Consider the following 23,392-nt stretch of genomic DNA (forward strand, 5'->3'; position numbering starts at 1 on the left):
TCAGAATCTGGGCTTTTGCTGGGAGAGTGTCTATCGATTGCTTTTGTGTGTGTGTTTCACATTTTATAATTTTTTGTTGAAAACTAGACATTTAAATATACTTTTTTTTTTTTTTTCTGCGGTACGCGGACCTCTCACTTTTGTGGCCTCTCCCGTTGCGGAGCACAGGCTCCGGACGCGCAGGCTCAGCGGCCATGGCTCACGGGACCAGCCGCTCCGCGGTATGTGGGATCTTCCCGGACCGGGGCACGAACCCGTGTCCCCTGCATCAGCAGGCGGACTCTCAACCACGGCGCCACCAGGGAAGCCCAACATAGTTTTTGTTTGTTTGTTTGTTTATTTTTATTTATTTTTTATTTTATTTATTTATTTATTTTAATATACTTTTAAATATAATGTGGCAGCTCTGGAAATCAGATAGTCTTCTCTTGACAGGAGTTATTGTTGTTGTTGTTTGTTTAGTGACTTTTCTTAATTAATTCAGTGAAGTCTACTTTGTTATATGTGGCCAGTGAAGTCTATCAAATTAGCTTAGTAGTCAGCTCATGATTGGACAGAGATTTCCTTAAAACCTGGAACCAATAAGTCTGTCTTTGTGGAGGAGCCCTTTGTTCATATTGGAGCATCCTTCAGTGCTCAGGTTGCCTATACCTCCATCTTTACCTGCACTTCCTGTTTGTGTAGAACCTCAGACTTAGCCAGAGGTGAGAATTAAGGGCCTTCTCATGTCTTTCCTGAACAGGTGCACAGCCTGGACATGCACACGTCCTTGTGCGTGCACATGGCCTTCTAGATCCCCCGGAACGTGTCAGTGTGCTTCAAAATCCCCCCTGGACATCACATTCCCTAGCTTTTCCTTTTATGCTTTTTGATTTGCTTCTTATTTGCTCTGTTATTTGCAGCCCCAGGCAGCCATGATGTTAAGCAATTGCGATGATTATTTTTGACAAATGCCCCTGGGAAAAAAAAGCTTTTCTACTGGGTGAGTGCCAGGTCAGGTTAAATAAGAAAGCCATGTGAGTAGAGTCTTCCACGAAACCACTGCACAGGGCAAATACTGACAGTTTTTCTGGGAATGGGGCTTTGAAGGAGCTCCAACCCTCTTCTGCCCCCTTCAGTGGCTGCCAGACTGCTGGTTTTCACCATGATTGAAGGTTGTTGGTTTTCAAGGCTACCACAGAACTGGGAAGTGAGAGGTGAGAAAAGGGCCAGTTTAAAACGCCACATAACTTTCTGTTCTTACCAAGATTGTTCCATTTTTCTGGAATAAACACTCGTCAGATTGCTGTAAGCCTTTAGTTAATTTCCAGAGTTCTGAAAAAAATTGATTCTGACCATTTTTGTCACTGTCCTCATTGCCTTTTAGGTAGGAGAGGATTTTCAGAGGTTTTTACTCTGCCATTCCTGCTGATGTCATTAAATATTACTTATGCCTTAAAATGGGCTGCTTCTGTATGTGTCAGGCCATAAGTGTATGGGGTTAGCTCAGTATTCTTCCTTAGTTTTTGTGTTCCATGTCAAAGGTACCGTCAATCACTTATGGTTCCATCTGCCCTTGTAAAGCTTTTGGGGAGGAGCTCATGTCATTAGTAGGTTACTGACAGCAAAAGATCACTATTAATTGAGTCTCTCAGTGGCCTGTAACAAACAACACCCTCACAGAAAGCACAGAGATTTGGAGACTAAAACGCATACCTCATTAGATACTTGTAGCTGTGGGCACCACACAGAGGATACTGTGGCTTACTCAGACGGAACCTTGCATATGACATTTAGTTGCTTCCTTCTCTTTCTTTATTGATTCTTTTTCTAAAAACCATACCCAATACTACTCCGTTATTTATATTCTAATAGATAGTTCAACTTCCACAGTCACTGTCTTTTATATTGTTGAAGCTACTGTAGATCTCTTCTCATGAAAATGCTTTGTTTTGGGGACTTCCCTGGCGGTCCAGTGGTTAAGACTCCATGCTTCCACTGCATGGGGCACGGGTTCGATCCGTGGTTGGGGAACTAAGATCCCACATGCTGTGTGGAGTGGCCAAAAAAAAGGAAAGAAAATGCTTTGTTTTCTTGAGAGATGGTGTCCCTGTCACTATGCCATGTTCCATCCTCTGTGTAGTCTTCCAGAAAGCTTTGCACATCAATTGATTAGGTATTTGTTAATCAGAAAGATGTTTGCTGTCGATGCTGCTTTACTAAACTAAAAAGATATCAAACTTAGAATTAATAGCTATAGACTCTAGAGTTTGTAGAAAAACAACACTGGAAAATACTGGTAATTCGAGGATATGTAACTCCAGGAATTAAAGAGTCATTTTGAAATTTGCAGTGCATTGTTTTACTCTCATGAAAGTAAATGCAGATTTTAAAGTTCCTCAGTTTCTTTACCAACATTTTTGTTGAAGTATCTTTATGATGTTTTTATTTATTATCCTTCTAACTTAATGGGACATGACCGTACTGAAGTGTTCACAGAAGTAGAAGACCTGAGTCTGAATCAGTTTGTCATTAATCTGGCAAATTCGTTGAATCTTGATCACTCTATTTATATTTCAGTCTTTTTAAAAAGAAACACCATTTTGAAGGGGCTGAGCTGAATGAGATAGGTTTAAATTTTTTCCATTTGACCTCTAAATTCTGAGCCTTCTAAAATCTTTGCAAACTCATTTTACTTGATGTGACCTAGAACTTAAAAGAAAAATAATAGCATTTCAAAGAATTGTTGTGCCATTCCATTGTCTGGTATTTGGTATGAAATAATCATCCCAGTACTTGCTTTGACAGTTGTATCATATTTATATAAGCCTGTGTCAGAGAGGCCTGGAACCCAAAAGCTTTCTGTTTCTGTAGTGAGTGTGGGGACTCACTTACTGAATTTGCATCCTCTACCTAACACCTGAGAACGAAACATTTCTTTTGGATAGCATGGCCCTCCTCATTTGCAAATGCTTTTCATGCTGCAAATGATACAGTAGAAAAATGAAATCTACGGAAAACCACATCAAGAAGATCTCTCTCTTATTCAAGGAATGATTATTGCATAGACAGAGTATTCTGGTTCCCCACCTATGACCCTGGAGAGGAATTGGGCATCATTTGGTGGCTGGCTTCGTGAGGCCTCAGACATACCTCTAGCGTTCACTCTCAGTCTCCCTGGGCTTGGGGCACTCTCTGTTCTCTTAGTGAGCCTTTTCAAGTCTCCCGGGGCACCAGCTACTCTTCTTTTGTATATGGGCATACCCCATTTTATTGTGCTTCACAGACATGGTACTTTTTACAAATGTAAAGGTTTGTGGCACCCCTGCATTGAGCAAGTCTATCGGTGCCATTTTCCCAACAGTGTGTGCTCACTTCGTGTCTCTGTGGCACATTTTGCTGACACAGAGACACATTTTAAATATTGCAAATTCTTGCAATATTTAAAACTTTTTCATTGTTATTATTTGTTATGGTGATCTGTGATCAGTGATCTCTGATAAAACTGTTTCAAAAAGATTACGACTTGCTGTAGGCTCAGACGATTGATGATTAGCATTTTTTTAGCAGTAAAGTATTTTTTGGCTAAAGTATGTGCACTTTTTTAGACATAATGCTATTGCCCACTTAATAGACTACAGTATAGTATACACATAACTTTTCCCACCCTTTTTTTGTTTTTTTTTCCAACTTTGAGATATAATTGATATATAATATTGTGTAAGGTTAAGGCGTACAATGTGATGATTTGATTCAAATATATACTGTGAAATGCTTACCACAACAAGGTTAGTTAACACATCCTTCACATCACATAATTGCCACTTTGTTGTTCTTGTTATGGTGAGAATATTAAGGCTCTATTCTCATAGCAACTTTTCCACTATACAATACAGTATTGTTAACTATAGTTACCATGCTGTACATTAGATCCCTAGAACTTAGTCCCTCAAAGCCCTTACTATTTCTGTAAAGAAGTTGTCAAAAGAAAGCAGGAATAACAGTAACCTACTTCTGTGTCTGCATTCTTCCATGCCTCCATTCTTTGATACAGTCCTGGATGTGCGGCTGATTTGTGTGGGGCACTGAGGGAATTTTTCACATTTCTGTGGCTTTTGATGTTTTCAGATATCACCTGGGGCATAATAGCAGTTACCCTGTACAAAGAATATTAAACAATGTATCAGCAGTGCCCTATGGGATGCTATATAAATGTAAGATTTTGTCTTATCTGGATTAGATTAACAATGAATAGAACAATGAATTGGTAGAACAATGAATTAATATCTTAGAACAATGAATTAATATCTTAGAATAGTACCTGACATACAGAAAGTACTTAATAGTTTTAGCTATTAATATTACTATTATTATATCAGAATTTTGGAATTTCACCTTAAAATAATGTATCAGATCTGAAAGTATATAACTTATTCTTTCTTTTTCTTTATGAAGGCATCTTTTGGATCAGGCAAGTGCAACTTTTAAGGATTTGCTTATCAGAAATCTCATGATTAATAGAGCAAGATGAAGTCTAGGGTCCTCATGGGGAAGGAGAAAGAGATCTAGTGAGGGAGTGAAGCAGGACTCATTGAGGAAGTGAGAGACTTCCCAAGGTGTCTGGGGTAGGAGTGGCTTATAGGTAACTAATCACTACGAGCAGAGATAAAGGGATGCCATGATATAAAGGGATGCCATGATATAAAGGGATGCCATGATTCACCTGGGCTCTGCTGTAGTGCTGCCATCTGTCTTTTGCCCATCAGAATGTCTGTGAGAGTCATCCATGTTGTTTTGTGTGTTGGGAATTTGTTACAGGTCCATTGCTGTGAAGCGTTCCATTGTGTGAATACATCATAGTTTGTTCAGCCATTTTCCTGGTGAACACTAGGGTGATTTCCAGGTTTCAATTATTATGAATAAAGCTTACATGAACATTATCATACACGTCCTTTGGTGAACAGGTGCACTCATTTCTCTTAGGTATATACGTAGGAGTGGAACTGCTGGATCATAGGGTTGACATATGTTTGGCTTTAATAAAACTGCCAGCCATGTATGAGAGTTGCCACTATTCTCTTAGATAGATTTTTGAACGGGAAGACCCTTCAACAGATGGCCTAGCATAATACTCCCCCTATAAGGCGAAGTGTTGGGATTGGTTGTGCGTTGGTTTTTTCCAGTAGGTACTTGATGTAATGCCTGTTCAAGAGAATGAAAAACTTCAGAATGTACAGGTTTTATGTATGTTAGATATGTTTGTATGATAGCAGATTGAATAATTGAGCCACATGTTCTGTTAGAATGCATTTTGGTGTAATTTAATCTACCTGTCATACCATACAGTTTAGAAGGTTTATATTTGAGAGGACACTGTTCTGAAAATCTGAAGACCTTGGTTCCAACCCTAATTCTAGCACTATGTAACTGTGACCTTAGGCAAGTCATGTAACCCCTTTAAATCTTTGTCTTTGTGTAGAAGTAGTAGCAGTGGAAGAGGAGTTTGATATATATATCACTTAGTTTTCTCTTTCTATGATTTTTTAATAAGTCACTTAAAGTTATGTTAAATTATTACCTTACATATCTAATTAATAAATTAACATAATACATTAATTTTCATTAACTCAGAAAAGTGATTACAGACTCAAAGACATGGAAGTGACTCACATTTTAGACTACTGAGACTATAGGATTTACTAAACCAAAAATGTTCTTTTTTTAAAAAAATTTTTTATTTACTTATTTTTGGCTGCGTTGGGTCTTCGTTGCTGCATGCGGCCTTTCTCTAGTTGTGGCGAGTGGGGGCTACTCTTCGTTGTTGTGTGCGGGTTTCTCATTGCGGTGGCTTCCTTGTTGCAGAGCATGGGCTCTAGGTGTGAGGCCTTCAGTAGTTGTGGCATGTGGGCTCAGTAGTTGTGGCACACGGGCTTAGTTGCTCCGCGGCATGTGGGATCTTCCCGGAACAGGGATCGAACCCATGTCCCCGGCTTTGGCAGGCGGATTCTTAACCACTGTGCCACTAGGGAAGTCCCCCAAAAATGTTAAGTTCTTAAAAAATAAAATGCTAACAACTTTTCTGGCAACTACTTTGGTTTTGTAATATATCACAGATGTGGCTACTCAGCTACTATGTAATCAGAATCCTAAAGGACATTCCACATATAATGTTGCAAACGTTCAACTTTGGACTGGGTTTTGTAAAGTCAGCTTGAAATAGATTCAACCCGTCTGTGGCTCCTCAGATCCTACCTACACTGATTCAGAGTTTCACATGTGGCTAGTGTTTTTCTTACAGTTATTAGTAAGTGTCATGGTGTAGGGAAAAGGGCAGTCAGCTGTTTCTGTTATGATTAAAGGTAGAAGTTTCCTTTCACAGTCTTGCCGTTTCAAAATTTGATTCCTTTATTACATCCAGATGGGACTAAAGGAAGCCTTATATTGTACTTTTTCTTACTGCAGAATATATAATTACATTGAGCAATGCAAAATACCTTGTGAAAATATAAACAGGAAACAGATGTTAGGTTAGACATACAAATAACTATGAAGTTGAGCTGTTTCTGAGACTACCAGGTTTTCTTATTCTCTTTGGGCTATAAGTTACTAGTTTTATGACTGAGGGATGAAATATAGTATATTCTTTTTGAAATGGCCTGTGGGAATTTATCATGTTGCACATTTTGATGTTGAATAAAAAATTAAAATGAATTTCATCGTCATTTTGTTACTGCTTGTTGTTTGAGAGAGGTGACTAGTAAAATGGTTAGTGAATATGGAGTTTTTGGTTTTAGGATTGTAGAGTCTATGTTTGTTTAGAAGATCTCATACTTTGGGCAGGAAAATGAAGATAAGTTTGGATACCAGCATAGAGTTTGAGCAGTATCACCTGTTCTTCAGCTGATTGGCCTTGTCATGTGACCTCCTTGTATCTTATTTATCTTAAAAATGGCTTTAATTTTAGGTTCCTATAATTTAGTAATACTTATCATTGATCTCTCATATTTGCAAATGATGACAAATTATTTTTGGTTAACTTCATTAAAAATTCTCCTGTATAAAAAGTAAGATGCCCATCGATGGATGAATGGATAAAGAAAGCAACAGCCTGGATGGACCTTGAGGACATTATGTTAAGTGAAATAAGACAAAGACAAATACTGTATGATCTCACTTATATGGGGAATAAAAAAAAAAAAAGAGCCCATAAAAACAGAGAACGGATTGGGTAGGGAAGTAAGTAGGCAGTGGGCAAAATGAGTAAAAGTGGTCAAAAGGTACAAATCTTCAGTTGTAAAATAAGTAAGTCCTAGGGATGTAATGTACAGCATGGTGACTACAGTTTATAATACCGTATTATATTGTATATTAGAAAGTTGCTGAAAGAGTCTATCTTAAAAGTCCTTACCACAAGAAGAAAAACAATGTGTTGTGAGGGATGTTAACTAGACTTATTGTGGTGATCATTTTGCAATATATACATACATCAAATCATTATGATGTATACCTGATACTAAAATGTTATATATCAATTATATCTCAATTTTTAAAAAAACGACTTTGCCAATTTTGTTTGTGGTTGTACAACCTTACAAAGTTACTCACACTGTACACTTAAAAAAGCATGAGTATAACCTTCAAGCTTAAAATGCAGAAACTTAGGTATAAACTATCTAAAGTTGAGGTTTCCCTGGAGGCACATAGGAAATCATTGAAAAAGCCAGAATGAGAATTGTGAATACTGAGTTTATAGTTTGTCTTGCTTAAACACATTGACTCTTGGTTTTACCGCTATTCAACTCAAACAAAAAGATACCAACTGTTTTTTTGTATATGATGTGGTGGGTGGTGGGGGTAATTGAAATGTAGATTGTGGTAATTGCCTAGTAGAGATACAAAGCGCTTTAAATGAAAATTGAAAAGAGATGATTAGTTCTTTGTATACATTGGGAAACAACAGGAGGAATTGATACACGAGGTGTGGATAGTTTTGGGTAGGCAGGAATAGCTTGGAAGTGCGGAGTTGCGTTCTAGGCTGAGGTTGACATTTAAACAAGGGTGAAAAGTCTAGAGCATGTCCCAGGCAAAACGCTATAGGTCTCTTTTAGGTGGAGATGTGCTCCCTGAGAGTTGGTATATGTTGGAGGAAAAGAGAAAAGCTATCAGGGAAGATGAGATTGGAAAGAGGGCAGAATGCCAGACTAAGATGTTGGGACTTGGTTTTGCAGACCTGTGAGTGGTATTGAAACTTCTGCTTGGTGTTACCCCAAAATAATTTTCTAAACTCATGTGCCACCTCATACAATTTCTGATTGACACTGAATTTTTTTCATGCTAAGTTTAAATAGCTGCAGAAGAGGTAACCTCTGGTATATTTTAAATGTAGAATTGTAAAATAAAATTGTTATATCACTCTCTCAAATGTATTCAAATAAATATTAAAAAATAGGAGAATTTACATCATCCTCTTTTTTTCCCAGAATTTGAATTTCCATTTTCTCTACAGAATTCTATCTAATATATTTTTAAGCTTGAAAGTCATCTATTGATCACTCTACCACCCTTTTCTCTATCAAAATGTATATATAAATTAGAACACTATGACCGCAAGGCTCTAAATATTTTTTTAAAAACACTTTTTATCATTAGATTAGTAGTAGTACACAATTCATCAAAAACAGTATAAATACTTCTTAAGCATAAATGTATAAATTTATTATAAATTCTGCTTCTAATGAAATGGATGTTGAGGGTGGCAGCCATGGGAGCTCGTTATGTTGTTTTGAAAAAGGCAGCTTCACAAGTCCCTACTTGGTGACCTGAAGGTGTTCAGTAAAAGTGAGAGGGAGGTGTGAAAGGACACCCCGCGTGAAGCCTTGACCACAGACAAATCGGTTTTATGAAAAAGTACAAATGGAAATTAAAGACCTGGACATGAATTCATTTTTAAATGACCCTTGTCTGCTAGTTTGTTTCCCTCCAGGAATACTCTCTTTCCATTTCAAGGCCCAATTTACACTATAGTTTGTAAGAAAGAAGTTGTGTGACCTGGACAGTGCGAAGTTATGCTCAGGAGGTAGATATGGCCAAATATCAGAGAATTCTGAGGGTTGAGTAGTAGAAGAAACACATAGCAACTAATGGGGTATAATGGATGAAGGTGAGAAATTCAGAGGTTTTAAAACTGATCAGGAAAAGATTGTAATGCTTCGGCAAGGATATACTGCTTTCATTTTTTTTTTTAATTGAGCTATAATTGACATACAACTTAGTTTCAGGTATACACCGTAATGATTTGATATTTGTATGTATTGTGAAGTGATCACAATAAGTGATAAGAATAGGCAACCACCAATCAGTTCTCTGTATCTATGAATTCTTTTTCTTTTTTTTTTTAATTTCACATGTAAGTGAGATCATACAGCATTTGTCTTTTTCTGTCTGATTTATTTATTTCACGTAGCATAACGCCCTCAAGGTCCATCCAAGTTGTCACAAATGGCAGGATTTCCTTCTTTTTTTGGTCTGAATAATACGTATACCATTGTATACATACGCCACATTTCCTTTATCCATTCATCCACAGTGAGTTCATTTTTAAACGTCATATATATAATCAGTGCTTGGGAAAGTCATTCAATAGTTTATTAAGGGGAATATAAACACCCAGATGGGAGTATCCCATTTGTTTTTAATTTTTAATGAGTAGTTTTAACGTATAATCCTTAAACCACTAAGGGATTGGATTTTCCTGTCTTCATTTCACTCAGCTGAAGACATTTCATTTACTCAGGGCAGCCTCTTGGGAGAAATTTCTTCATATGGGCTGTGTTCTCCCACTTCTTGACACCATTTCTGGAGAGACACTGAGTATTATTTGTTCAGAATAAATTGTTCTTCTTATTTCACAATAATCCCAGCTCTTTCTAGATCTCCTATCTGAACTGTGCCCATTTAGGTAATTCTGTGGAGAGATTATTTAGAGTCCTTTGAGGATTGGACAAAGGAAGTGATCTAAACGTTCTAAGGGAAACTGTTGATGGCGCCATCACTTTCCACCGACATTCACTTCAGGGTATTGCACATTTTGTTAAACTCCCTTGGACATAGTTCTCTTTTTTCCTGTCTGTCTTCTAGATTCTTGATCTCTAGCTAATTTTGAAATATTAAAAAAGACAGAGTACTTGATTTAGAAATCCTTTTTCTCACCTAAGACAGAAGGAGATACTTAGTATGTAACATGGTATCTTATATCTCTTTAATCATTGTTATTTAGACCCATCTTTATCTAGTTTTGAAGCCAGGTAAACATAATATATTAACAATATATATTTATAACATTTGATCACTGGAAAGATGAAGTTCAAGCCCTGCTCTATCTTTTGTAAAAAAAAATACTTTAATCCTATAAAAATGGCAACATTTAAGATCTGAAAACACTTATGTATCAAATGATTGCTTCTGTAACCTTAGGCACTAAGGTACATCAGATTTCTATATTTGTAGAGGCTACAGACTTTGACAGAAAAGAGGAAAATAAAAATCTTCATTTCTCTCTGTAATCTGAAGAAATCTATTTTAATTGCATAGGATTTTAACTTCCATTTGATTAAAAAATAACAGAACATTTAAAAAATAGCTCAAGTCTTAAGAGGTAAATTTGGCTCATCACATGGAAGTTTTTCCTGATCTTTCTTTATAGTCTCTACAAGCTATCTGATCCTGTAACTTTGGAACCACAGTGCTTAAAAGAGCAGCAGATTCAAATCTCAGCAAATATTCTGACTATAGGTGTTCTTAGACAAGCTAGCCCACCATGCAGTAACTGGAAATGCTTTCATTTCAGAGCCAATTAAAGAACTGACACGTGAAGCCAGTTTTGCCAAGTGAAAACAATTAAAGTCGAACAAGGAAGAAATAGGCCCCTCTTTGTTGCTTTATAAAAATTATATACCCATTTATCTGTTTGACCTCAAATTCCATATTGTTCAGTAACAAGAGTGCAAAGATCCTATTAATTTATTATATTTTAATTTCAACTAATGTAATAAGAAGCATTTAATTCATGCATTTTGAGACATTTGGAAAAAATCCACACATTTCTAATAAATCAGACATAAGGAGAATTTTGCAAACTGAAAATTTTAAACTCTCTGATTTTATTTTGGTCTTGTTTTGGAGAGACAGCTCTCCACTGCTTATTTCAAGCCCTGCTCCCAGAAATGACTTATTGTTAGTTAACACTGTCATGTGAATTAATTAGTGCCATTCCTCAGGAATGATTTTAGATTTAGGGAGGACACATTTTGATGGAATGGAGTGTAAGGAAGTAAAAAATCTTTTCCTCTACCTTTTGTAGGTTCTCCAGGTGGGTTTCTGTAAGTTAGACTAGCCAAAGATAGATAAACAGAGAAAAACATAAGGTTATTAACATGTGCTTCCTGCTCATATGCATGGAAGCACCCAGCAGTCAGTAACCCCAAAGGGTGTTTAGAACTTGGGTTTATATACCATCTTATGCTAAAACCAAAGAAAACAGATTTGTAGTTCTGGGTGAGGAAGACTAGTTATGGGAAGGTGACCAGGAAAAGTATGGTAAACAGGGATTGTTTAGAAAGGTTTGTTATGCATATTTAAGTCTTGTCTTCACCATTGATAGGAATTGTTAAAATTTTGTTCTCTTCTTCCTAGTATGGAATTTCCATATTTACATCTTTTTTCCCCAAAGTTTCTACCTTTAAAAATGGAAAATTCGGGACTTCCCTGGTGGCACAGTGGTTAAGAATCTGCCTGCCAATTCAGGGAACACGGGTTCAAGCCCTGGTCTGGGAAGATCCCACATGCCACGGAGCAGCTAAGCCCGTGTGCCACAACTACTGAGCCTGCACTCTAGAGCCCGTGAGCCACAACTACTGAGCCCATGTGCCACAACAACTGAAGCCATGCACCTAGAGCCCATGTTCCGCAACAAGAGAAGCCACAGCAATGAGAAGCAAGTGCACCGCAAAGAAGAGTAGCCCCTGCTCACCGCAACTAGAGAAAGCCCACACACAGCAACGAAGACCCAATGCAGCCAAAAAAAAAGATGGAAAATTTATAAGTAGAAATTCCTTTTACAAAAGGAAAACAAAGGCCCTGTTTTTAGACCTTTTCCTGAGTCTGCTGGTTCTCAATGGTCTTTAGCTCAAAATAATCCATATGCAAAAGAGACATATTTGGGGGTTGGTAACTTTTGAGAGTCAGGGTGACTGTATTTACACTCCAGTTGTACCACTGTGCCTTGGACAAGGTTGTAACTTCCCTGAGTGTTAGATTCAGTAAAACTACTCTCTAGGTTTGTTCAGAAATTTAAAGGAGATAATGAGTGTTGTTACTGAGCTGAACTTGGACCTGCTCGCCTGACTGGCAGCAAAGCCAGTCTCCTGGCATCAGGGATGAAGGAAAGTACAGCATTCGTTGCAGGGTGCCAAGCAAGGAGAATGGGCAGCTCATGCTCAAAAGACCTGAACTCCCTGATGGCTTTCAGGGAAGGATTTTTAAAGGCAGCATTTGGGGTGAGGGTTGCAGCTCATGGACTTCTCTCTGATTGGTTGGTGGTGAGGTAACAGGGTGATGTTTTGGGAATCTTTATCATCAGCCTTCTGGTTCCAGCCAGTCAGGGGCCTACTGCTTGTGATCAGCATGTAATCACCAGCCTCCACCTGGCTGTGGGTCTTAGTTTCTGCAGAACAACTCAAAGATTTGTGTCAAATTGTTATGTATATCCCTTGAGGAGGAACTAGGACTCTGTTTTATCCTTAAACTGTTGTTTAAGCTCTTACTAGTTTTCTTGCTTGACTGCTTTTCCTTTGTTTCTGCATTCTCTCACTTCCATAATTAGTAACTACTTGAGTTTGCTCTTTGGAATTTGGGGGAGGCTTAGGGGACTAAAGCCTTTTTTTCTACAAACAAGAAGTGGGGGTCACAGAGGGACTTTTATACCCAGGAAGGCCCCGCCAGAGCTCTGCAGGTTTCACTGTGAATCAGCAAAATGTCTAGCACATAAGGATGCTTATCACTATTATCACTGTTACTGCTGCTGCCGTACCACTTGATAGTATTGTGATTTGGAGAGTGCTGAGGGCTTTCTTCTTCCCTCTAATAATCATTCCAATTAAATGACTTCTTCTGGCCCATGTTTTTAAGAATTCCCTTACATTACAATAAATTTGGGAATGGGGAAAGAATTGCTCATACCTCTTTTCTCCTTTTACTTTCATTCTCATTTTTGTTTTTGTTTTTGTTTTTGAACAAAGAAATTTCTTTTAGGTCTATTTATTTTTTTTACTCTCATCATAGCTCCAGGGACAGAGTTACTCAAATGGTAATAACTTCTTCAGGAATGATTCTAAGGCATTTTTGCTGATTCTTATCTCTGATTCTCCTTTGTTTGTTGTTTTCATATTCACATTTCTCTCTCCTGTTATGCTAATGTGGAATGAGCCCCTTGAGTATAAATGCCTAGGTGATTTGAACCCTGCTTAGAAGAAAGGTTTACTTCTTTCATTTTTGAAGAAATTGAGCTCACACTGAATGATATATTGTTAAGAAATATTATTAACTTAATATTTTGTTCTTTGAAAATCATTTTACGTTCTCCAAGCCCACCAAATGGTATCAAATATAATTTTATAATATAATTGTTTCAAGATGGTAGTGACAGTATTGCTTTAACTATGATTTATTTTTCTCTTTCTATTTTTGTTTTTCCAAAACTTTAAAAATGAATATATATTACCTTTATAATACAGAAAAACATTCATTTTTAAAAATAACAGTGTTTTTCATTATTTTATGTACACTAATTACCATGTGCATCTTTATTTTAGAAGTATGTAACAGGTTCAGCCTATAAGATCTGTGAGTCCAACCCTCAAACAAACAATTCTCTCTTTAAAGTGATTTCAACAAATAATGTTACAGTTGGTATATTTGATAAAAGAGTAAATAGGTAGAGAATCATTAAGTGGTCCCCAAGTGTACTCCTTATTTTTCCCAAATGTACTTTTAAAGATATAATTGATATTATTAGACTAAAAGAAGCAGAACTGATATGACAGGTTACTGGATCATTTTACAAGATATACAGCCTTATGTCTTATGTGTGTTACCTGTTGACTATTTTTGAGTGTACAGTTCAGGGACATAAAGTACATTCACAGTATTATGCACCCGTCACCACTATCCATCTCTAGAGCTTTTTCATTGTCCCAAAGTGTGCCCAGTAAACAATAAACTCCCCATGCCTCTCTCCCCCACTTGTCTCCATGAATGTGACTATTCTAGGTACCTCTTGTAAGTGAGATCATGCAGTATTTGTCCTTTTGTGTCTGGCTGATTTCACTTAGTATAATGTTTTCAAAGTTCATCCCTGTTGTAGCAATGTTATGTTATTTTAAATATCTCTTTTTTAGGTAGTTTTACTCTCAATGGCAGAGCACACTGTACAGACTTCAGTAGCTCTTATTTCCCTGTCCTACAATTTTACCATGCATGCTCATACCCCAAGAGTATACAGTGTTTTTCTCTCTCTCCATTTCCTTGCTTAATGCCTGGTGCTTAAACAGTTAAATTACAGTTGAATGAATGAATGATTGGATAACCCAGTTGATTAATCAAAATGGTTATTTTAGAGTAAATCCTACAAAGAATTCTAGCTAAAGGTCAAACATCCGTACCTGTGTTCTAGGAAATCCTATTTCCTAGGAGTCACCTTCAATGCTCCAAAGGTCATATAGGTCAAACTAAAACAAGATCAGAGTCATATTTCATCCATTTTTTCATTAATGACACTGTAACAGCCACTAAGTCAATTACCAGCACCTACATTTACTTTCAGCCATCTAAAAATAAATTATCATTAATAGCATCAGAAAGTGAACAAGGGAGCACAAAAAGAGAACACTTCCAATCCTTATATCCCAAATGAAAAGGAGTGGATATTGTGAACAGATTCTAATTTATATTTGATCTATAACTTAATTATAACAGGAAATTCACTTCTAAACTGCAAAGAGTTAGCATTTTCAATATTTGCATTAAAATAAGTTGAGACAAAACATCTGTTCTAATTAGCTTTCATAGAAATGTTAAAAGGACTTCAGTCCCCCTTTACCATTACCACTCATCTTAGTGTCAGAGTCAATAATCAGACTTCACATTATGAAGATAAGAATATACATTAATACTAATGTCAAAATGCTAAGAGTTGTAATTATACACACATTTATGTTCAACTGATATTATCAGTGTCTTGTTTTATTTTTAAATTATTATTCTGCTCTGCTAATGCCAAGAAATCAAAAGAGTTCTTGTATCTGGATTGTTGTGATGGTTACGTGAATCTACACCTATGTTAAAATTCATGAAACTGAACACATAGAAAAAAGTCAATTTTACTGTATTAATTTTAAAATAAAATAACAGACAAGAAAGCTAACAATAAAATCTGTTGTGATTCAAACACTATAACATGCATTGGTGTATGTTAAAAATTATATATAAAGTATATATGTTTATATATCTATATATATATAATATATATATATATATTTAAAATATAGTTGCCCTTTTTTCCATTAAAAAATAGACCATGTCTACCAGACACTAAAAGAACAAATCAATACCTGATCAATTTAATGGGGATAATACATGCAACCCAGTTAGACTGAGTGTTCAACTCAGACAAATTGTATTGGCTTCTCCCAAATATGACGTAAATCATTAAAGAACCCAATGGGAAGGCAGATATTAAAGATTTATTTAGAAATATTTAACTCTTACTTGTTTATGGTCTGATTATCCCAAATGACGCTAACTTTCATTTTGCACATCACGCGGTACAGAGTCGAAACAATGTTCTGGTGATTTCACTGCTCTAGTTATGGTTGCTTGGTATGTGAAATGATGCAGCCAAACAAGTATTTATTAAACAGAAAACTGTGTTTCTGGGATGGGGATGCAAAGAACGCAGTAACCTCCTTTGCATTTTATAAACAAACATGTAAACACAACTGCCTCCTTGGATGGGGAAGCACTCACTTGTGTCCGACTCGAGTGAGTATCGATGCTTTATGTATCTCATCTGACTCCTCCCTCCACAGTGCAGGTATTTTTATTATCTCTATGGTAGATCGTATCACCGTTTACCAAATATTCTGCTTTCCCTCTCCGTGGGAGCGTGAGAATATCTGCCTAGTTAAGCTCAGGAGCAGGGGTGTGACTTGCAACAACCAGTGAAATGTGGGAAGAAGGTTTAAGCCAATGATTCTCTTTTCCTCCCCCTCTTCCACATTCACAGTTTGCAAGTGGAAACAACTTGAGCAAAGCTTTATTAGCCAGTCCATGAAAGATATGTAGCATGAAGAAGAATTACATTTTTGTTGTTATAAGCCACGGAGATTTTTTTTTTAATTTTTAAATTTATTCTTGGCTGCATTGAGTCTTCGTTGCTGCACGCGGGCTTTCTCTAGTTGTCGCGAGCGGGGGCTACTCTTCCTTGCGGTGTGCAGGCTTTTCATTGCAGTGGCTTCTCTTTGTTGCGGAGCACGGGCTTCAGTAGTTGCAGCACGCGGGATCAGTAGTTTAAGCGCGCGGGCTTCAGTAGTTGTGGCGCACGGGCTCAGCCACTGAGATTTTTGAGATCGTATGCTATACAGCATAACCTAATGCATCCTACTGATACATTGTCATTTTATGAATGAAGAAAATGAACATTCGGAGACATTTAAATAATTTGTCCCCAATGAAGAGCAGTAAATGAAATAACTAAATGTAGAACCTAAGCCTGTCAGACTGCTGAGTCCTTTTTCTTAACCAGTTTTCAATAAATACTGGAATGGAATTGTATATCAATTACAAAAGTAGAACAGGGGATGAAGAAATTAAGTGTTGTATGGGCCACAGAAAGTTCCACCCCAAATGGAGTTTAATTTTGAGTGATAAACAAGAAATTTCCAGGCAAACTGCACCATTTTGTGAATATACTAAAAAACATTTAATTGCATACATTCTATGAGTGAATGGTATGGTATGTGAATTATATGTTAAATAAGCTATCTTTTCATGCCTAAGGGTAAATGGTATAGTTTGTCTTTTTTTTTTTTTTGAGGTATTTTCTTGCTTCAACATATATCTTAGATTAGCTGAAAAAAAAAAAACATAGCGATGTTACATAAAGTTTAGCATTTTAAGTATGCAGATACAATACTTCCTAACAAAGCTATAATCTGAGAGGGCTTTCACTGTGAATGCAGAGACATCTGAATGCAAGTATTAATATACACTGAGTGACTGTTCAGCTGGTAGTATATATATTCAAAACCAGGTAGAATATGATGATTAATTTGATGACTGCTGGGCAATAAAAGTGAAACTTAACATTTCTTTTAAAAATGCACCATACATAAATTGCTTTTTAAAATTAAGCCTGTCTTCATTCATTATTTTTTCTTTGCTTTTTAAGTTCATTAAAAAATCACAAATAGTGAGATGAACACCAATTTGTAATAGGAAAACCCCATGTGAAAACACCAGGTAGAAATACTGTTTTGTTGATCTGTTAGACATTCTCTGGTCTTCACCTATGAAATAGTCACCATCTATTTTAAGCAGCCTTGGAACATCAACCCTTAAATAAAAAATGACCGTATATTAAAGTAGATACTATTTCTATGCTAGTTGCTACCAGGGCTCCTTAAAACACACACATGTGCCTGCATGCACACACAGACCTACACAGGCCTGTGTGCACACATGTCTGCACACATACTTGCCTGTCTACTCAGACTCTCTTACCCAGCTCTGAGCTTAGGGTTGCTCATGGCTGCTGTTCTTGGGCACACCATTTATAAATTATTTCCGTAAGAATGTACATTGTAAGTCCAATCCAAGGCTCCAACAGACTTTTAGAATTATAACCCATGGTGGGGCTACCTATAAAGAATCTGATCTTGTCTTAGATATATATTTACTTACATATTCATATATAATTTTTCACTGTTCTAAAATTAAAACAGGCTATCTGCTTGTTTACCTGCCTGAATATGTGCTTATTTACCAAATAAATGGTAACCAAATGGAGCTAATTGAAAATTTGTCTTCCTATCAAATAGCAATTATATTTTAAATCTCTCTCTTTGTATCTTGATGTATTTTGACCCAGATCTGCGTTTATATGTTTCGCGGTGTGCTCAGCACAGTCCTAGCCATTGTAGAGACCCAGAGAGGAGTCAGACATAATCGCAGCCCTTGTCCATCTTCCATCTGGAGATGCATGACCCATGTTGCAAAGCAGAACCAAGGAGATATTCTGGTAACACCAGGAACAGGTTGCTGAGGAATCACAGAGGAGGAAGTCATCTCTTGCACCAGAGAATCTGTAACTCTAAGCTGAACCTTAAAAATAGAGAAGAATTTTGAAAGGGGAAGTAGCCCAAAGGTTACTCTTAACCAACAGTGCTGAGAAGAGGGATCAAAGGAAAAACAAAAGAAAAAATATGTACTTTGTCTCTCTGGGGTACATTAATCTATGTTAAGTCGTGATTCTTTTAGTAGAAGAAATACAGACTTTAAATAAGGGGCAAGTTTATTTTTATTTTGTGTTCTGGTGCCTACTATTACAAAGTTGCAAAGTCTGTAGTATGAAGCTGAAGATGGTTACTAGCGGGAAATCTAATTTTGAGCCAAAGGGGAAAAACCCACCAAATTTATCCTACTTGTTTGCTATTAACATTTTAATTTGAAAATTGTCATACTATAATAGGGCAGTGCTTCATCTAGTGCAGTATCCTGTTTATAGGAGAAGGCCACCCTGAGCGTTTCCAACAGAAACTGCACCCTTTCTGGCCCTGGGTCATGTTTACTGGGAACCCCTTTCAAATTTAGACTTTGCAAGTCAGTACAAGTTATCTCTCCTTCACTTACTAGGTAAGGAAACTGCCTTGTTGAAAAGCTATTCTATTTATTGATAAAGTCCCATTCATGTGTATGAAAACGTGTTACCATGAACTTTATAAACACTCTCCAGGGAAGAAGAATGTTAGATAATTTATGTATTGAGAGCCAACATATAAGCACATACTGGATTATCTTATTTTATTTTTACAACGGCCTGGTAGCCCAGTGAGGTGGGTATTACCATTGTCTCCATTCTCCAGATGAGAAAACCAAGGCACAGAGATTGAGAATAAAATTTCATTTCACAAATTGTGTTATTTGTTAAGGTGTCATTTTTTTTTACCACAGTATGTATGTTGAAAGTTAACTAAAGCTGAGTCCTGCGCCTTTAGAAAACAGATATTTTGTATAATTTGTTTTTCTCACACTGTTCAAGAATCTTGATATTCAAGTGTGAAAAACCTGAAAGACAGAGAATCTAGCAGGAGGACAACATATTTATTGTAGAGTAGGTAGTGATAAATGTTGCCCTGTATCCCACAGCCTTATTATACATGGAAGGTGTTGAGTAAGGAGATGAAGAGCCTTCTAACTAAATACCCAGCCAAGAAAAGGAACACTTTTGTGAAGGAAATATTCAGATGATGTGTTAGCCAGTTATTTTGCTGCTAAATAAGAAATTCTTGAACTTCAGTTCCAATTTAGTAATCTATATATAACAAGGTATATCCCTATTAATTCCTGGAAGAGAAGGTCAATAAAGGATATCCATGAGTAGTATCATTTGGTTATTTGAATCTCTTAGAAGGATTTTTTAAACCAACTAAGCTGCTCCTAAGAAGATGGTTAGTTTGAGTTTGTCCCTCTATTCTTCCACTTCGGTCAAAATACTAATATTACAGTCAACGGAAAGAAAATGAAGGAATGAAGGGTATGGGTGATACATATGCATGACTGAGCCCTGAATAGCTAAGAGAGGTGACTGTATGGAATTAGATGGCTCTTTGACTCCATAAGATCCTTCAAAATACTGTTCTAATGATAAAACGAGATGACAGATGTGAAAGTATGGTACAGTACTTTGTGAAAGTATGGTACAGTACTCTGAAAACTAAAAATCACTGGACACATGCAAGTTATTAAAGAGCAGTTCCTTTCTTGACATTTTTATCTCTATTGGACCTTTAGTGTTCTCTCTCTTCTCCCCCCCTTTCCCCTCTCCCTCTTTTTCTCCTTCCTTCTTCTCCCCCAACCCATTGATGGGCCATAAATTAGTCACATTTTTCTTTTTGCTCACATAAATGGTTTCCTTACCACCGTTTTCCTTTTACCACTCTTTTTTCTACCCACTTTGTACCCTTGGAGGAATTTAGAACAATCTCTGAATTTCCTAATTTGTTTCACTTAAACTTGCTCTCTTTAACTTTGCAAGACAGATTCTTCTTTCTGCTCTTTCTTTATTTCTCTTCTTTGGAACTCTGCAGCTTAAAGGTAGATAGCAGTAGGTGACCATTGGTGAACTGGTTGGCTTCATTGCCTGATACTCTGCCTTTTGCATAGTAGATACTCAAAAATAAGTGTTTGCTAACTAGCTAAAAAAGAAACAGGTGAGTTAACAGATTTCTTTTTCTCCTTCAGCGTTAAAAAAAAAAAAAAGTGTTGACTTGCCCTAAATTTGGGAACTTTATTCAAGTATACAGGATTCTACAACTTTGACCATTTGCCTTAAATGTTGCTGCTTCTGCTGCTAATGTAACAGGGCAGAATATAACACTGCTTTGAGGGAAGGGAGGAGTGGTGTTTATTTTGAAGTATGCAAAAATCTTTTTTACTCTCCAGGCATTACATGACTTTATGTCTGTTTCGTCACCTAAGAGAGGCAATGACCGTGAGGAAATAACACTTCTGTGAAATCCTCCGAAAGTCATGTTAAATTCCCAGGTGTCACCCTAGAGTGATGCCAGCGGACTTTCACTCGGGGAGCCTAGAAGATTGGTCCGTCTTCAGCTGTGTGTATTTGCTTGTACTCGTGAGAATTGATCTGAGGGAAACCATTCTCTGCTTTGTTACAGTGATTGTTTTCTCCTTCCATCTCTTTCAAGGAAATGGCAAAAATCCTTAATCACCCCCGAGTCTATGCCTTTCTGCACATACCAGTCCAGTCTGCCTCTGACACTGTGCTCATGGAAATGAAAAGAGAATACTGCGTGGCTGACTTCAAAAGAGTAGTGGATTTTCTGAAAGACAAGTAAGTCTGTTAGCATTTAAGAAATAACCACCTCCTTTTTTCTTTTAAAAGCATGTGGCAAAAATGCACTTATGGTCGCCACAATTAAAGGTACCAGAGAGAGGTGGGACTTTGGAAGCTTTCAAAGCCTTTAAGTTTTCCTTAGACACCCTTGATGTGGTTTCTTCTTGCCCCTCAGTTTTATCCACCTTCCATCTGTGCATCGCACCCCATTGATTTGTGTAGGGTTGCCAGTCTTGCTAAGGTAATGTGCATTGTGATCATTTCTGTACCTGACCTAGTAGATGAAAACTGCTTTAGCTGTGCTCTGCTTAAATCTCCTTTAATGTGGCTTTTTGAAGTTGTCAACTGATTTTGACGTGGAGGTAGGTCAAATCATGTCACTACAAAAGAGATAATTTTCTCTGAGATACCATTTTTTTGAAGAGTATCTGGGAATGTCTTTGCTTTTACACACTTATCCTTGTGGTTTTCTTGCAGAATGGGATTTATAAGGAGATTTTGGGATTCTGTTTTTTTAAAAAGTTCAAATTGCCATTGACCAAAATTAAGGCACATTTACACAATCTCAGACATGAATGATAATTTTGCTTCCACAGAAAACACTTGCAGCCTATAATTATATTCTTCAAAATCCTACTTCTCATCATCACCAAACGTTGAATGCCTTTTGTGATTATAAAAGGCAGGAAATAATGCTGGCCAAGGTCATACAGAACATTCTTGTCTGGGGCACTGTTCTCCCCACTGGGGCTGTGTCATTTATCTTGGCATATTTGTGGCCTGGGTCTTTCTACTTTCCATAATTTTTTCCCATAATCTTTTCCTCTGTTGTTTTTCTAAATTAAAATACAGCTCTTTATTTCCATCTTCTTGTTCATAATTATGTACCTTTGTACCAAGTACTACGTGGATATAATTGCTTTATACAAATTGTAAGCAATTATTTTTTCCACCTTCAATTAGTCACTTATCCTGACTACATACAGATCTTTTAAAAATCTTTTTCTTCTTTTGTTTACTTTCTCCTTCCTTCCTCATCTTCCCTTTACGTGTCTAATTTTTTTTTTTCACCTCCAGGCATTTCTTGATTATCCTAACTACCAGAAATAAAGACACTTGGTGTGCATTCAAGCAAATAGAGCTAATTGTTCGAATATTCAAATCAGGGAATAGAAAATATATCTATTCTAAGATATTATAATCGTTAAGTATATACAACTTTCAAAGTTGAAAACAGAATAATGATGGATCTCTAATACTTCCTGATCTTGAACAGAACTGAGAGCAAGGCTAAAGAGTAAGGATTTTTACATTAGACGTCTGTTGTTGGCCTGTATCCCTCCTTTGCATTTATTCTAGCTTATTGTAGGTAAACTTGTCTGATGTAAGAGAGTCCTTTTGGGCACGCTGGTGCTGGTGAATAGCATGTTTTCAGAATTGCAGATAACTGGTTACACCTGTGAAATTTCTTGCCTTTTGCTTACTAGAGCAGTAGCAAATAATGCACACAGTCCATACCTGTTGCGCAAGATTTTGCCGAGTGTAGACATGCAGCCTGTTGTGCAGAATGGACTAGAACACTTTCCAAATAGTTGTGTTAATGTGATTCAGCAAGGTTAAGCAATCAACAGCTCCTTTTACCTCCATTTGGGTGAGTGCTGACTCAGTTGTTTGGGAAATTAATGTGGCTACTTAACTGGGCAACAATTTCCCAACAAGTTTTAGCCTTTTATGTTACTCCAAAGATGGACCTTTTAAATCTGTTGCATTTTGAACAGTTTCAACAGCATCCATGAGCTAAATAGGGGTCAAAAGATGATCCCATCAAAGTATTAGAAAATAGTACTAAGCTCATTATTCTTTCTTTGGATTCTGAATTACACTGTGGCATCCATGTGACTTTTCTAGAACTATCCCAACTGTGTGGAAGACTCCAGAACCTACCTAGGGATCTCCAGTATTTCCAGCACTGGAAATATCAGAGATCCCTGGAGAGGAAATTAGAGATGCCTGGAGAAGACAACCTATCCCACCCATCCATCCACAATTTCAGTTTCAAGTGCTGTGACTCACTGGGATTGGAGAATATGAGTCTAGCCAGTTAGCATCTCCAGGTGATTTTTAAAAAATTAACTCTGTACTATATATAATTTTAGAGAGTTCATCAGAACCAAAAAATTGTATGTTTTGTCCCATCTGTCCTGTTGCTTGTAAAGAATAGTATAG

At 36.9% G+C, this 23,392-nt stretch overlaps 1 protein-coding gene across 1 annotated transcript in view; it reads left to right on the forward strand.

The window, feature by feature from the left end:
• Positions 1–23,392, forward strand: part of CDKAL1 (CDKAL1 threonylcarbamoyladenosine tRNA methylthiotransferase) — a 648,803-nt gene that overhangs the window by 395,788 nt on the left and 229,623 nt on the right. Inside the window, exon 11 of the mRNA XM_022586761.2 lies at positions 21,018–21,163. Within this exon, the coding sequence (XP_022442469.2) occupies positions 21,018–21,163 (146 nt within the window). The remainder of the gene's footprint in view (positions 1–21,017; positions 21,164–23,392) is intronic.

This window comes from Delphinapterus leucas, chromosome 10 (genome assembly GCF_059928025.1).
Source record: "Delphinapterus leucas isolate spDelLeu-1000000601 "Yukka" chromosome 10, BTC_Dleu_Yukka2, whole genome shotgun sequence".
In the NCBI taxonomy this organism is placed as follows: Eukaryota; Metazoa; Chordata; class Mammalia; order Artiodactyla; family Monodontidae; genus Delphinapterus; species Delphinapterus leucas.